The following is a 15,711-nucleotide window of genomic DNA, read 5'->3' as shown; positions in this document are numbered from 1 at the left end:
GGTAAGTCGCCTAATGAGCGCTAAATGGACGGAGCTTGTAGCTGGCGCGCCCTCGTGAATAGTTACGTAACCGGCCGAGGGGGGAGGGCAGGGAAACTTTGTTCTCCTTGGCTAATCTGCGCCGCGTACGTGTCTCGCAGCAGGTGAGCCTCGCCGCGACCAGATAAAACGTTAAACTCAAACTTCGCCCAATTTGAGCGGATAAAATCTCTCACTCGCGACTCGAGTCATGAATTTTTATCTCCGGCCGCCGGAGTGGACGCGAGCTATTGCATGTGAAGAGGCCAATTTCCCATCTCGCCGGCCCATCTCGTGCTGTCTGCAGTTACTTTAACGAGCCAGAGATGCGCGAGGCCGGAGATCGAATCAGCCGGCGACGGCGGGGGATGGAACCTCGGAGGGGGGCGGGCGCTCGGCTGGAGGTCAGCGCCGGTTTCGCCGCGAATCTTCGTCTGGTGCCGACGAGATTAGCCGTCGCCCGCCATTAGGTCACGTACTCGAGTGCGCCCCTCCGGCTTCGGGTTCCGGCGCGCCGGGTGGGCGTGGCGGCGAGTTAACCGCAGGCACTGCTGTGTGTATGTGTCACGACAGCGCCACACAACTCTATTATCTTGGCCGAAATTAAACTTCCCGGCGAGCAATTGAATCTGCGCCAGAGCGAAAACAATTAGCTTTGACTCGTGTGCGCGGCCGGCGAGTTACGTAACGCCGAGCGGGGTGGCTGCGGGGGGAGGACTCGAAATGATTGGTTGAAAGCCAATCAATCATTCGGTCCAGACCAAACAACGGCAACAAAAGCGAGAGCGCCAACAACAACAACAGCAAACGGAAACGCGCAATTAACTTGACCCGCGCGCCACGCCCACCCGAGCTCGCAGCCGTCCGAAAATAGGAGGTCTAATTGTGAGCTCGGCTTGCGCTGCGGTTGTTGCCGCTGCTGCTGGTGTCGCTGAGCGCCCAGCCGGAAGTTGCGAGTCGGTGATCGTTTCAGTTGCGCAATGGCAACTCGGAGCCGACATCAACTTTACATGAACATTATCAAAACACTCGGACCATAAACAATGTGTGTGCGCGCCGCCGCCGATTATCCGCCAAGACGAGGCGCCGCAAGTGAAAGCGCCGCCGACCATCAGAGGAGCCGACGGGAAAATTGCAGACTTTCGCACGACGGCGCGCGAGGCAGGGCAAAATAACGACGACAGGAATGGCCGCTCGGCTCGGCGAGTCGACACCGCCGCCGCCGCTGCCCACTTGCTCACCCGGATGAGACGACGCACATGCGAGCGCTGCATCCAGCCGTCGGTAATGATACACCGAGGAGATGAAGATGAGCGGCGCCAACTCTGGCATTCATATTCATAACTTGGCCGCGACCGACTGCAGCCGGCCGAGCTGGGCGCAGTTTAGAGTCGGCCAGCATCGTTGGCCGTTTGTTTGCTCGGCTCGGCTGGGCGCTGCGCCCGCCGGGTCGAGATTCGCCCGGCGCGAGTTACGTAACTTGCGCCCCGAAGTCATGAGGGTCGCCAGGCAAACACAATGGGCCCAACGACTGAACAAACAGCCGATAATTAATGGTTTGCGGCGCGTGGCTCGTGGCTCGTGGCTCGTGGCGCTATGTGCATGTCCAGCGAGCATGCAAAACAGCCGAAGGCCACTCGGAAACACTAGCCTCCGCCGGCCATCGGCGGCCTCACATGCGATTAGTGAGATGCAAACTGGACACTCGCACACGATTGGCCCCCAAGCTTCACACTTGTGCACACACGAGCGAGTCGGGCCAGTCGGGCCAGTCGGGCGAGCCTGCCAACCAGCCGGCGACATTGTGAAAAGCGCATGGTGTTGACAAGTCGGCCGGAAGTGGGCCTCTAGCAGCGAGCTCGGGATTCGCGTCGCGAGTTGGCGCGGCGACAATAGCGCTGGGCGCTCCGTGCGCTTCCGGGCGGCGCCGGCCGGAAGCGCATAATCGATTTGCTGGCGAGGCCGCCGCCGCCGCGCGGAGGGCGCTGATCTTGATGGGCGTCGTTAAGTTGTCGTCGGCGCGGTGTTTTTACTTTCCGTTCGAGACCAAATGAGGGCTCGACTTTGGCGCCTCGCCGGCGACGAGCGAGAACAGCGCGATCGACACTCGACGGCGACCCCATTGGAGGCGCTCACCTGGCGTCGGCAGACAAATTGCGCTAATGTGCGAGCTTCTCGCCGCGCTCGTCCGCCTCCGTCGGCAGCCGCATTCATCATCGAATGTATCTCACACATGGCCGCCAGTTTGCAGCTGCAGGGGAGGGCAATAAATCTGCAGCCGCCCAGCCAACAAGTGGCCGCCGAGAAGAGAGTTGCGCAATCGGTGAACGGCGAGCGTCCGGCGGCTTGTTGCCGGCGCCGCTCGATAGCTTATAAATCATTCATTCGCCAAGCCGCCCTTTGTGTCCGCCCGCGACGAGCGACTGGAGGAGTCGCTCGCTCCATTGACTCGAATTGCCGGCCGCTCAGGTGAATTATTGATTCCATCGAGCGGCGACTCTCGGAGGCAACATGTTGATTGATATGCAAATTGCGCTAACGAAAACAACAACAACAATACGATCATCGGGCGAGTCTCTGCTGGGCTGGAAGTCGCTGCGAGAAGTCGATTAATAAATGGTCTTTTCCTCAACAATCCGCTGCGAGCTGATGATTATTCAGGCTGAACTTTGTGCTCCCAAATGGAACACTCGGCTGCGCTGCTCCTTCCTCTCGCTCTGGCCAGCTTCTCGGCGCTCTTTTATGGTCGCCTTTTACTACAACAACAATGTGGTAAGAGGCTCAGCCCGCAAAGCGCAAGGCAAACAAGCCCAGTGGGCGAGCTCGGCGCAGGATTCATTAGTGCGCCGACCAAGAGTCCAATTAGGCGGCCGAGGGCAACGGGACCTTCGCAGGTAGAGGCGAGAGGCGAGAGGCGAGCGCTTTGCGCGCGCGTCCCCTCCGACTCCTCGGCCGAGGAGACCTCCTAATTCGGAGGCTTGCGGCTCCTCGGGGATGCGGAGGTGAGCCGACCTGGACTTTAGAGACTCCCTCCTCTGTGTGGGATTCTCTGCGGCGGCGGCGGCGGCGGTCGCTCGAGAGCAGTCAAGTGGCGGCCTTGATGTTGATGTAACCTCTCGAATCTGGGCCAGCGGCCGCCGCCAACAAGTGGTCGCGCCGCGCGACTGCGACTCGCACTGAGCGACTCGTCGCATGCTGATGACGAATGAGATGCGCCGCCGCCGCTTAATTAGCATTTGAAACAATGGGTCAGCTCGGGGAATTTGCTCACATCATCCCGTTCGAGTGGCGCGGGAAGCTGCCCTCCTCGGCGCCGACAAACGAGACGCTCGCGAGTTTCCCATCCGCTGACCCAACACTTCAACTGTGGCCACTTGAGCCGGAGACGCTCGCCGGCCAGGAGAGACACTTGAACGGCGGAGGGATACTCGCCGAGTGATACACCAGAAGACAAAAGTGGGAGTTTCCCAGCCGACCAACTAAACTGGCGGCCACTAAACTCGGCGAGCCAGCGAGAGAAGGAGAAGGAGAAAAGTTTGCGCTGCTAATCGATTTGAGTTTGCGCTTTTCGCTTTTCGCTCGGCCGGCGCGACGAGGTTGCCGTTGGGCGCGCGCCGCTCGCAACGATGACAAGCGAGCGGCGGAAGATGAATGACACTGATCGATCATTGTGTTGCGCAACAAGTGTCGTCATTGTGTCTCGCGGGGACTCAGGCGGCGACTTACCATCGACAGGTGATGTTCGTAGGCTTGCGGCTGGCTGCTTATTGTTGGCGGCGCTGCGCTTGCGCCCGCCGAAGGCTTCAGGTGACTGCTGTGGCTGCTGTGGTTGTGGTTGTTGTGGTTGATGTTGTTGGTGTTGGTGTGGCTGCTGTGGTTGTTTGTTGTGGTTGAGGTTGTCGGAGTTGGCGTTGAAGTTGCTGACGGCGAGCCCGACGGCGTGGCGCCTGCGCTGGGTGTCAACTGGCGGCCGTGCTGCAGGGAATAGTGGTGAGGCTGGTGCTGGTGGAGGGGCGTGGTGGTGGCGGCCGCCTGGGCCGCGGCGGCGGCTGCGGCGGCGGCCACCAGTTGCTGCTGGGCGGCAGCGGCCGCCACCGCCGACTGAAACAAGGCCGCCTGTTGCTGCTGCTGCTGGTTCGGGTGCGCGTGCATTTGGTTGCTGTGGTGGTGCTGCTGCTGGTGCTGGTGACCGAAGTGGTGCGGCGACTCGTGGAAGTTTGGGTGAGATTGCTGCTGCTGCTGCTGCTGCTGGAGGGCGTTCTTGAGCGCCAAGTGGTTGCGCCCATTGATGAGCAGCTGATCCTTGAGGTGCGCCGGCGGGTGCATGTACTTGCAGCTCTCGCGCGCGCACCGTCCCTGCGATGGTTCGGTCGGGGCCGCGTGTTAGTCTGGCGAGCTGACTGGTGCACGAAGGTGCTGCGTATTTCTAACCGGATTGCTGCTACTCACCTTGATGCTGTCGTAACAGGCGGTCACGCGCCCGTTCGACTGGACCTCCACGTTGGTGGGCGGATGGGCGAACTTGCACTCGCCGTCGGAGCGGGTGCAGCGCGAGCGCTGGAATTCGCGGCAAACCTCAAGCTGTAACCAGAATGAGTCCTTGCCATTCAGCATCATCTTAACTTGATTGGTCTTGTCTCTCTCTCTCTGGCTCACTGAAACCCTCAGGCGCCGAGCATGTCGCCTCGCCAGATAAAAATAGTGAAAAGTTGGGTCGGCGTGGCCGGCGAGCTCAATGTCGTCGTCGTCGTTTTTGTTTTTGTTTTCGTTTACGCTCTCGTTCTCGACGTGGAGTGCTGCTCAGCTGGCTTCCTCTGCCTCCTCTTTCTGCGGGCCCATCAAACTTGGTCTTGTTGCTTCGCTGGGCGAGTCTCCTGGGGACGGGCACTTAACGTTGCTGCGGCGGCTCCTCAAGGCGGCTGTTGCGCCGCTCGTAAACTGGCGCTCCCCTGGAGCCCCAAATCGAGTCGCTCGAGCTTCACACACAATTCGCGCTCCTCCTCTTGGGCGGCGGCGGCGGCGGCGTCGTAAGTCGGCGACGTTCGTTGTCGGCCAGGCTGCTTGTCGAAACACAACTGAGCAGGACTTCCGAATTCGCCTCGCCGCCGGCCGCCCTGAGGAGAGCCGCCGAGGAGAATGCGCAATGCGCTCCGGGCGGCGCATGCGCCCCGCCCCCTCCCGCGCATTCAACTAGTCGGAGGGGCGCGCCGCTCCACCTGGCGGCGCGCAGGCCAGCCGGCCGGCCACTTGAACTCTCAAGTGGGGCGCCGAGCAGTGACTCTAATTGCGCACGATGATCCATAAATTATCATGAATTGATTGCCAATATAAATTCCACATGTGAGGCCGGCCGCCTGTGTTTCAGGTGGCTCCGGTCGGCGGCGGCAGCAGCAGCTTGAGCCGCCTCCACTGGCGGCTGATGCCCGGCCGCTGAGCGCGAGCCTCGAGCGGCGCTGTCTTGGCGGCGCTGGCTGGGCGCCGGGCCGAGTGGAGTCGTTAGAGTCGCACTTAGTGGAGCGAAAGGGCGACAGTCGAGCGGCGAATATAACAATAGGCCCACTCGCTCGTTGCGGCCTTCGTCCCTCCGGCGGCCGGCCGGCAACTGGCAACTCCAGACTCACAACTCCCAAGTGAGCAACGGCAAAAAGCAGCCGCGACTAACTAACTTTCGCTCGCTTGGCTTCCCCACAACAACGACAACAACTACAGCAACTACAACTACAATGGCGCCAACACGGAACGATTCAAATCTAATTAGCGCCAATCACCAGGAGAGCCAGCGCGAAGGAGCCTCTCAATGAGCGAGCGGCTCCTCTGGGCGCAACTGGAGCTCCTAGTCTATTGTTGGCGCTGTCGGCGGCGTCGATGGCCTCGACGTCAGACAGCCGAGGGTCTCGATTTGTTGGGACGGCGGGGCAACAAAAACAAGCGGAAGTGTCAAAAGCTCGCCTCGCCTCGCCTCCCCCTTTGAGCCGCTCACTTCCACGTCGGCCGGCCGGCCGACCGTCGTCGTCGTCGTCGTGGGCCTAATGAGCTTGGAGTTGTTTCGCGGTGTTGCGGTTAAATGAGCCGCTCGGATTGAAGTGCAGCTCGCGAGGGGGGAGACACCCGTTCTGAGCTCCCTGGGAAAGCGGCGCCAGAGGTCGGACATCGTAATCGTCGTCGCAGCCGCCGCTAACGCCGCTGAGGAACAATAAAACAAATCTCGCATCTCGGCGGCGCCCCAGAAGCGCATAGGGGCGCGCCGGTTATCAACGCCACGCCATCCCCAGTCCGTCTCGGCAATGACAGGATGTGATATTAACAGTAAGCTGCGACGCACACGACGACGACGGCGACACTAACGACGGCCGGGGGAGACTCACGTTGTTTTAACATTTGCATCGGTCGGCCTCGAATCGCATCATGCGGCTCGGCGCGTAGGCAACCATAAAGGCGCTCATGTGCGCCGGATACCTCGGAAGCGGCGGCCACAGCGCCAGCAAATTCAGCTTAACAGCCAGACCAAACACACGGGGAGGCCAAATTGATATTGGCCCCGCCTAATTAAGTAGCCCGGTTCCGCGGCGATGGCAGCACAGTCACGCCCATTCGCCTCGCAGTCTTGTTAGGGTCTCAGGGCGGCCTGCCAATTTGCCGCGAGATAAGCGGCCTGGCTGCGCGATTACTGGCCGCGCGGACGGCCGAATAATCGGCCATCCGTCCGAATAATCGGACGCGCCGAGTGGACGATCAGTTTCGGTGATGGCCGCCCAGGCCGAGGGCGTGGCACCGCTCGTCCCACACTAATGACGCGCGAGACCCGAAGAGGCGCCGACGAGGATTACGAGGCGGGGAAAAGAGTTTATGTATCTCCAGCCTCTAGGTCACCTCCACGGTGACGCCACTCTACTTCGCGAAGGTAGGCGAGTCCGCACATCAAAACATCAAAGTTCTCCTCGGGAGTCAGCGAGAAGTTTGCCGCTCTCTTGGGGGAGTGTCGAGGAAGGATTAAGATCTTTTGAAGCGACAATCAACGGCGAGTTGACGAGACATTCTGCGACTAGTTGAGACTTTCGCAGACTAAATGACATGACTGTAAATTTGTTTTGTTAATTTACTAGCATAAGTTCTCGCAGCTTCGCTTGCTATCATATGGATAATTCGACTGGCTCTCATGAGAGTCTTATCCTCCCTCCTCTGGTGGACGCACAATCGATAGCGGACGACGCGTCTTGCGAACGCATTGAATGTGAGGCTACAAACTGTTTGTGCCAATGAGAGGAGGAGGGCGAAAAGCAAAGTTGGACCAGCACCAAGGTCATCAAAATTGTTCTATATTTTAATTTATTTAACTTCCCAAAACTAGGCGTCGCTGTCGAGCAGCAGCATGGCGCCATCCTTGTCGTGGTGGTTCGGCGAGATGAAGCTCACCGACAACTGGCTCACCTGCCGGGGGAAGCGGCCGCTCCTGTAGAGCATGAGGGCGCTCACCACGGCCACGAGTGCGCCGACCGAGAGGAGCACCACGAGCACGAGGGGCCAAACTGTGCCACTCTTGCCGCCGGCCTCGGCTGCGTCACCGGCGTGGAAGGCCTCGGTGCTGCTCGTCAGCTCGGCGTGGATTGGCTGCGAGTGGGTTTGCTTGCTCACGGGCGCCGCCCCCTCGTGACCGTCACTTGGGTGGTGGGCGTGGCGGACGTCATCGGGATGGGCCTCGTGGTGGTCGCCGCCGATGATGACCACGGCGTGGTGCTGGGGTATGGGCACGTGGTGCTCCCGCTCCGGGTCCGGGTGCGCCTCGGGCGAGATTGTGTGCTCCTGAAGCTGGCTGGTGTTCCTCGCGGGCACACTGACTGGCCGTAAGTGTTCGGGTGTGCAGGTGGAGGTTTCGTTGGTCAACCAGAAGCCGCCGGAGACGTGAAGGTCGGGGCACAGACAGGCGCGCTTGTGGTTCTCGTCAAGGACGCAGGCGTGCAGGCAGGGCTGTTCCACGCAGGGCCCACTGACGAGCGCATAGTCTGGCTCAACAAGTGTCAGGCGAACCGAGTCCGAGGCCGACTCACGAGGGTTCGAGTGCGGCGGCAGCTTGTACAGGATCGGCCTCGAGTCGTCGGCTCGGCGGGTTATCCTGGTGAGGTCGTCCGTCAGACGAGCCTTGTGCAAGTAGTCGCCGCCCTTCAGGGCCCAGATCAACTCGTCGCGCGAAACCGCCAAGCCCATCACCTGACCCACCCGATGCCGGTGCACTTGACGCGAGTCCACCTTGACGCCATGAGGCGCGTGGAGATCCAAATCGACGGACTCGATTACCTCTCGCTTCGGGTCGGCCCAGTAGAGTCGCTGGCGCCGCTGGTCTAAGTGCAAGCTGACCGGCAACCCGACATCATCTGTGATTATCACGTCTTGGTGGTCATCTCCGTGAATGTTCATGCGCATAATGTGCGGCGTACTACCGGTGAATGAAACGTAGAGCACCCGATTTACCTGGTCTATCACCATACTTGTCGGCATGTCCAGGTGGCGCTTGATGATGGCCTCGAATTTGGTCTTGGTGGAGCACATCGTTATGGTTCCATTGTCGCGGTCAATCCAGTAGAGGTTTCCCGTTGGAGTGTCGAAGGTCAAACTGCTGACGGAGGCGCCAACATGGAGGAACTTTTCGACGTGGTGCGAGTGTTGCTTCACATAGTCGGGCAGAATCAAGCACTGAACGTTGTTTGTGGCTGCATCGAAGAAATAAACCCTGGCCGAATGCCAATCGGCTGCCACGTCACGAATAATGTGACCCTTCGAGGATATTATCTTCTCCAGGCTGTCCACTCCAATGTGCTCCGGGAACAGCTGGGCAACGTAGTTTCTAACATTGATGAGGACGAACGAGAGATCGTGCGAGTAACAAGTGGTTCCATCGGAGTTACTCAAGGTCATGGACTCGGGACACGCGCAGGTGCCCGTCAAGGCACCGGTTCGCTTCTCGGCGTAGGACGCCTTTCGGGGTCCCAGTAGGCACATGTGACTGCACCGCTTGGACCAGCAGGGATTGGTGACAGGATCGACCGACGATTTTGCGTAAATTAGCGGATGGTAAATGTGGATTCCGTAAATGTTTTCGGCGTGCATGATGGTCTTGGTTGCGTTTCCGGTGATCTTGTCGCAAGTCTTGATGTTGTTGCCCGACCAGTCGGACCAGTAGAGTCGGTTCTCGAACAGCGACAAGCTAAACGGATTTGACACCGTCGAATGGTTGATGATGATGCGGCGCTTCCTCGTGACCAGGTCAACCCTTTCGATTTTGCTCAGCCTGGCGTCGGCCCAGTACAAGTGGTTGGTGACATAATCAGTGGCCAACCCATTTGGCCAAACGACGTCTGTGTCGATGAGAGTCTCGCGGTACTTTCCGTCCATGGACACGAGGTAAATACCCGGGGCGTCGCCCCAGTCGGTGTAGATCAACCAACCCACCGACGAGTCCACAGTGATGGCTCGAGGCTTGTGCAGCTTGTCCTTGACGATCACTCTACAGTCGTGGTGCTTTACGGAACAGGCGATGATTGCCGGCAGTCCAGCGTCGGTGATATACAGATTCTTCCCGACGGTGTCCAGGGCCACATCCTCGGGCGACGACAACCCGTACTCGACGATCGGCTTGTGGCCCACCAATTGGCGCCTCTGTCTCACGTCGAATTGGTCCTCATCGATGGTTGTCGAGAAAACGCCGGCATCCTTGCCCAGCTCAACCCAAAACACCTCCTTGCTCTCGGGGTCCATGTCGACTCCGACTATTGTGCTGCGACCCTTCGAGGATTCATCGGAATTCTTGGCCGAGGAGGCAGCTGCCTGACGGACGGGATCAAACATACCGAAGAAGATCGACAAAGCTTGCGTAATAGAGGGCGGCGGTGCTGCTGTCTCGGTTCTCATCAACTGAGAGTTGGGCGTACTAACGACGTCGAAGTAAATCCTCGAGCTCATCCAATAGCCGCGAATCGAGGAGCCTGTCGAGAATAACATCAGAGGCTCCAGTGAGGAGTTGAATTTTTGTTCACTAATCTCCTCTTGGGGCGGCAGTTGGGGTTGACGAATCGTCGGTGGAGTGGAGGTGGTGGTGGATGTTGTGGTTGATGTCGACCTTGACGATGGACCCGATGGGGAGGCCTGAGGTGGTAGCGAGTCGATGATCTTGACAACTGCCGGCTTCTCGACCTTCTTGGGGTCGATGGTGCAGTTCAACTCATCACTGAAGTCGTCACAATCGAAATGACCATCGCAACGCCACTTGGGTGATATACATTCACCGTTGTTACAGGCGAAGAATCCGTGGGCGCAGGTTTTGACGAAGTGGTCACGAGCACTAGTTGGTGTCGACTCGGTTGTTACTATAGATTTCTGGTATTCGTGGAATAGGGACTCCTCCTCCAGAGGCTGGGAGATATCGCTTTCGATCTTGAATTCTTCATCCATATCACCATCCGCTGAGGACATGGGCTCATCATCGTGAAGGCCAGCGCTCCATGCTGACGATCCGCCCCTCAGAGCCTCGGTTTGTCTTGGTGTAAAATTAAAAAATAATGCTGTGATAATAAGTGTTAGTGCGGCACTCCTGTTGAGGCACAACATCTTGATGGGTGTAGGCTATTCGTAGGCTAATTGGAAATTTAATATATGACTTGACCTTTGGACTGAATGATACTGATTGATAAGGTTTCTTGTGAGTCGATCGACACCGAGATGACAAGTGACAAATTCTCATGTCAAAAGAATATAACAACCTCCTCCTCCTCCCCGGCGGATAGTATGGCATCATGTCGATCAGCTTGCTGATAAATAGGGCGGTGTAAAAGAAATTACTTTCCGTCTGTCAGATGTAAAATAATATGGTGGAAGTCGGTAGACGAGCAGGAGAAATCTAGATTGAACTCGTGTTTCTGGGACATGTGTTGCGCCGGAAAAGAGGAATCGCCGAATCGTGCAATTTTTACGATGCGAAAAATTTGCATAACGGCACGCAAAGGATTGCCATCGTTCAGTAAGATCGTGCAAGGACCACGCAGAAAACTCGTGTTATATTCCGCGCAAGATTACAGCATTCGCTATCAGCATTTCATCAGAACCTAGATATCGACTCATTTTAATCTTGTCGATTCGGAAGGAAGACATCGACAGGAAATACTCTAATCCGTTGGACAAAGCGTTCATAGTCGAGTTGAATTCCCAACCGGCCCGACCCGTTAAGCGAAGCCATAGCCACGAGAGTAGAAACACATATGTTTCTATCGGTCGGGTATCATGATCGGTGGGGCAGTTATCACCAGGACTCCAAATGCCCGAATGGCAACATTGAAGAGCCGTAAACCCAATGCCAGGAACTAACGTGAGCTCGGGGAACAAACATCAAACAAGCGACCAAACGAGAGTGGTTAACTTGATTACAGGAAACCACCACAATATAGTAAACGCTTGTACTCGGCCGACCGGCGCTGTCCAACTTGTAGGAAGCTGGTTATGGCTAATACTGGCTCACAAATGTCCAGGATCTTGACTACTGTGGCTGTTGTTGTAGTAGTTTAGTTGCTCGTTTGGTAGCCTTCGCAGTTGATTGGGCTCGAGTTGTGTCGCATATGAAAATAGCAACCCTCGGAATTTGCACCTGCATGAGTACTTAAAAGCAGCATCAAATCAGTCCAACCCTCGACTGCAATTAAACACATACACTTGCAAACATGTACTTCAAGGTGGTTTGCCATGTCCAGCCTGACGCGCTTGATTTGGTGAGCCTCGAATCGGGCGGCCACTTTCTTGCGTCCACTCGGATAACTTGGTATCACAGCCACCCCCTCCCCCCCCCGCAACGCCGCAAGTATCTGGTTGCGGTGGCGACTCGAGGGGAAGGAAGGAAATCAAGTAACCGAGTTGTGAGAGTTAGCTGGTGACGTTCGGTCTGGGAATTTGCGACACTTTCACCAGCTACCTGGCTGGTCTTTCTCGGCTGCTGAGGAGGAGAGCTAACCAACTGACCAGGATTTTGCTGACATCAAATTATACGGCTTCACGGATTGGAAGTTTGACGAGCAAACTATTCTCCTTCCTCACAAACATGAAACACAATCGTCCAGTAATCTCATCCAAATCGACGAAGCAACATTGAACTGAGTGCATTGCAAAAACAAAACAAAACATGAGTTTATACAAGCAAATCTGTGCCCTCGTGGTGGTATTTCTAGGTGAGTAAGAGGGTCTGCAATCATAACTAATTTTAAGTTTCGTCGAAACGCCAAGACTAACCAACAAATCCAATCGAACCCTCCAGTCTCCAAGTCAGTTGAAGGGCAAAGTCAATCATGTCACCTCCGAGAGCTCGACCTCTGCGCTGCAACTCTGGTTGTGTTCACCCAAAGTCCAGCAGGTTTGGCCACAACCGATAACGATCTCAACAAACAGTGCGGATACCTACGCGAAGCCGACAACTGCCTCAAGAACTTCGTCAAGCGCTGCACCACACCCCTGCAGCGCTCCATGGTTTCATTCATGGGCGAGGGCTCTACTGACTTACTGGACGACTACTGTAAACCGGGAACCGAGTTACGTAAGGCCTACCTCAAGCACGCATCCTGCTTGAATGGCGCCCAAAAATCACACCAAAAAGCTTGTATCAAGGATTTGCAGGCCTCATTCGAGGCCTTGACGTCCATCGGAACGGAGAACTGGCAAAAGAGGATGCCAGTTGGTTGTTGCACCTACAGGAGGTTCGAGCAATGTATCGGCAGTCAGGTGGAGAAGAAGTGTGGAAAGGAGGCGTTGAATTTCATCAACTTGGTCCTCAAGAGGGCGTTTTCGAGGATGCCCGACATGGTGTGCAAAAACTACAAGCCCGAAGGCAAGGAGTGCAAAGCCCTACTACCACCAGTGGGCACCCTGCCAAAGGGTTCAAAGTCCTCGTCCGTCGTCTCTAGATTGTTCTCCGCCTACACCGGCGTGTGAGCTTCCATATCGTTTTTCATATTGTGGAAATAAATGCTTCATTATCACCTATCGGCCTTACCAAATTCATCAGTGGTCTTTCTGCTCGAAATTCGGAGTTCGAACAAGTGAAGTTGAAGTGCGCAGTAGGGTAATGACTTGAGACGGCACAGCGCACAGCCCACGTTTCTTTCCTCGTGCTTGTATTTTGTTTTTTCCTGCGCCGCTTCACAGAGAATTCGCCACGACTTGTTCCACACGGATGTGCTCAGGTATTCCGTTACCCTCTATTAGTCATGAGCTTATCGAAATTCTATAGACAAATCATATTTAGTAGACACTTGGCAACCCTCTATAAAGAGCCTGACATGCTGAAGACTCGACTTGTAGCACGCGAGCTGTATAAGAAGCGCGTCGACGACAAGAAGAGAGAAACCATTACAAACAATGCAAGATTAGTCATATTAGGTGCAGAATGTCAGGGTTTCTCGCCGTCCCTCATCTTGTATTCCGAGGGCCGAGGTTACATGTTCAATTGTGGCGAGGGCACCCAGAGATTCTGCTACTCAAACCGTGCAAGTTTGGTGCAATTGGGCAATATTTTTGTTACAAATGTGGACTGGGATAGGATGTCTGGCTTGTATGGCCTCGCATTGACGATGCAAGATCTTGGACTGACAGAGTTCAACATAAATGCCAATGAATCTACGGAAAACTTCCTCAAGGTGACCTCCTCCTTCATCATGTTACACACTGGAATTAAAGCAACCAATCGACCGTACACCGAAGGCATATACAAGGATCAAGCAATCACAGTCGAGCCAGTCCCACTAGATGCCATCAAATCTCCCGTTGACGTTGAACATGATTATAAACGAGTCAAACGTTCGGTCAACTTGATAGCTTATATCTGTGAACTTCCTGACATGCAAGGGGCTCTGGATCCTGTCAGGTGCCGTGAGCTGAATGTTCCGGTCGGTCCACTGTTGGGCATGTTAAAATCAGGCAAGGATGTTACGCTTCCAGATGGTAAGGTTGTTGTGAGATCTGTCGATGTCTGTGGTCCCAAGAGGAGAGGTTTAAAATTACTTGTTATTGAGTGTCCAAGCTCGAGTGATATTGATAGAGTTTGGAGCAACACAACACTAAGTGAAATCAGAAGTCGAAGACAGTCCGATATTGACAAAGAGATTGAAATTGTCGTCCATTTCAGTTCAAAAAATGTCCTGAACGATTCGAGGGTACCCGCCAATGGATGGATGGATTTCCAGAAAAGTGTAAACATATCTTAATGTCGGACCCGGATCCACATACTCGAATCAACTACCTGTACAGCTACCAATTACAGTATCTACTTCGACAATTAGATGACGCAATATTTCCATCTCTGCCACTACCCCGACGAGTTCAACGCCCGGATCGAGTATGAGTCTAACAATCCAGTGAAGGTCTCCCTAAATGAATTCATCATCGAAAACGAACGTGATAACGAGGACAGAACATTCATAAAACACGAATCCTACTCAGACTTGGATCGCTATTATAAACCGAAAAGTATGGACAATATCAACATAAGGCCTCATCAAGAGGTTCAATGTGTTGACCCGAGCATAAAATATCAAGTCCCTGTATGAGGAGGCTTTCTATGACCCATATTTCGAAGAAAAATTGAAAGATTACAAGGAGCTACAGGCCAAACTACCTGAGCCTAAGCCACACCGAACCAGAAAGTGATATTCCTCGGCACTGGCTCTGCTTTGCCCAGTAAATTGAGGAACACCTCGTCCATCTTGGTGAACTTTACTCAAGCCTGAACCCTACTCCGTGTTGCTTGATTGTGGTGAGGACACTTATGGTCAGCTCTATAGACACTACGGGCCAGAGAATCTAGCGAAGATCTTGAAGCAAGTTAGAATGATCTATGTTAGCCATCACCATGCTGACCACACACATCGGGATGACCAAATTACTGAGGGAGCGAAGTCAACTAACCTCAAAACAGGTTGCCCTGTTGTTGCCACCCAGGAATTGAGGGACTCCTCAACTTTCACAACGAAAACTTTTCAGATCTCAGTCAAACTTATCGAACATTCTCAACCAAGAAACTCAAACACCCGGACTTGATGAAGGCCACCAACGAGGAGGAGGATAGCTTGTTGGAGTTCATGGATGGACTCCTAGCTCACATCAAGATAGTTCCTGTGGAGCATTGCGCAAATTCATGCGCCCGTCGTCCTGCGTTTCAAGATTGGTCATGAGGAGATGAACGATTTTTACAATTGCCTACTCAGGCGACGCCAGGCCATCTGAGTCATTTGCTAGAGCTGGCAAAAATTGTGACCTACTGATCCACGAGGCAACCTTCGATCCCAAGGCGACAACCGACGCCGTCCTCAAGAAACACTGCACTAGCGATGAGGCCATTGAGGTAGCTAACAAAATGAACGCCAAATTCACCATACTGACTCATTTTAGCCAAAGATTAGCGAAGATTCCATATTTATAACGACAAGTTCAATGACAAGATAGGCTTTGCCTTCGACAATTTGCATCTCAAGTGCCCGTCACAGCTCAGCCGCTTGCCCATCATGAAGGACGTGCTAAGCTCGATATTCAAGAAGAGTTTGGTGGAAAATTGATCTCAAGTATCAGAGGGAGAGGAGAAGGAGCGAAGGTGCGCGAGGAACTGTTGAGCAGAGAGTCGCTGATAGATAGCTAATGGTAGATCGAGAGATGATTGTTGATTGTATTGTT

The 15,711-nt window shown here is 55.0% G+C and overlaps 1 protein-coding gene across 1 annotated transcript; it reads left to right on the top strand.

Moving 5' to 3' along the window:
• The first annotated feature begins 13,253 nt into the window (after nucleotides 1–13,253).
• On the top strand, nucleotides 13,254–14,249 carry LOC143868865 (uncharacterized). The gene has a single exon (XM_077376225.1). The coding sequence runs from the start codon at nucleotides 13,254–13,256 to the stop codon at nucleotides 14,247–14,249; it is 996 nt and encodes a 331-aa protein (XP_077232340.1).
• The last annotated feature ends 1,462 nt before the right edge of the window (nucleotides 14,250–15,711 follow it).

The sequence above is a fragment of the Tasmannia lanceolata genome, unplaced genomic scaffold (assembly GCF_043159265.1).
Source record: "Tasmannia lanceolata isolate RefF3 unplaced genomic scaffold, GAP_Taslan_0.1 ptg000726l, whole genome shotgun sequence".
NCBI classification, from domain to species: Eukaryota; Viridiplantae; Streptophyta; class Magnoliopsida; order Canellales; family Winteraceae; genus Tasmannia; species Tasmannia lanceolata.
The sequence above is the reverse complement of the archived record's forward strand: the minus strand, read 5'-3'. Positions and strand labels throughout refer to the sequence as shown.

Bases quoted from the DNA above. Each gene is read 5' to 3' on its own strand.
- LOC143868865 (XM_077376225.1), top strand. From the start codon at position 13,254: ATGAGCTTATCGAAATTCTATAGACAAATCATATTTAGTAGACACTTG.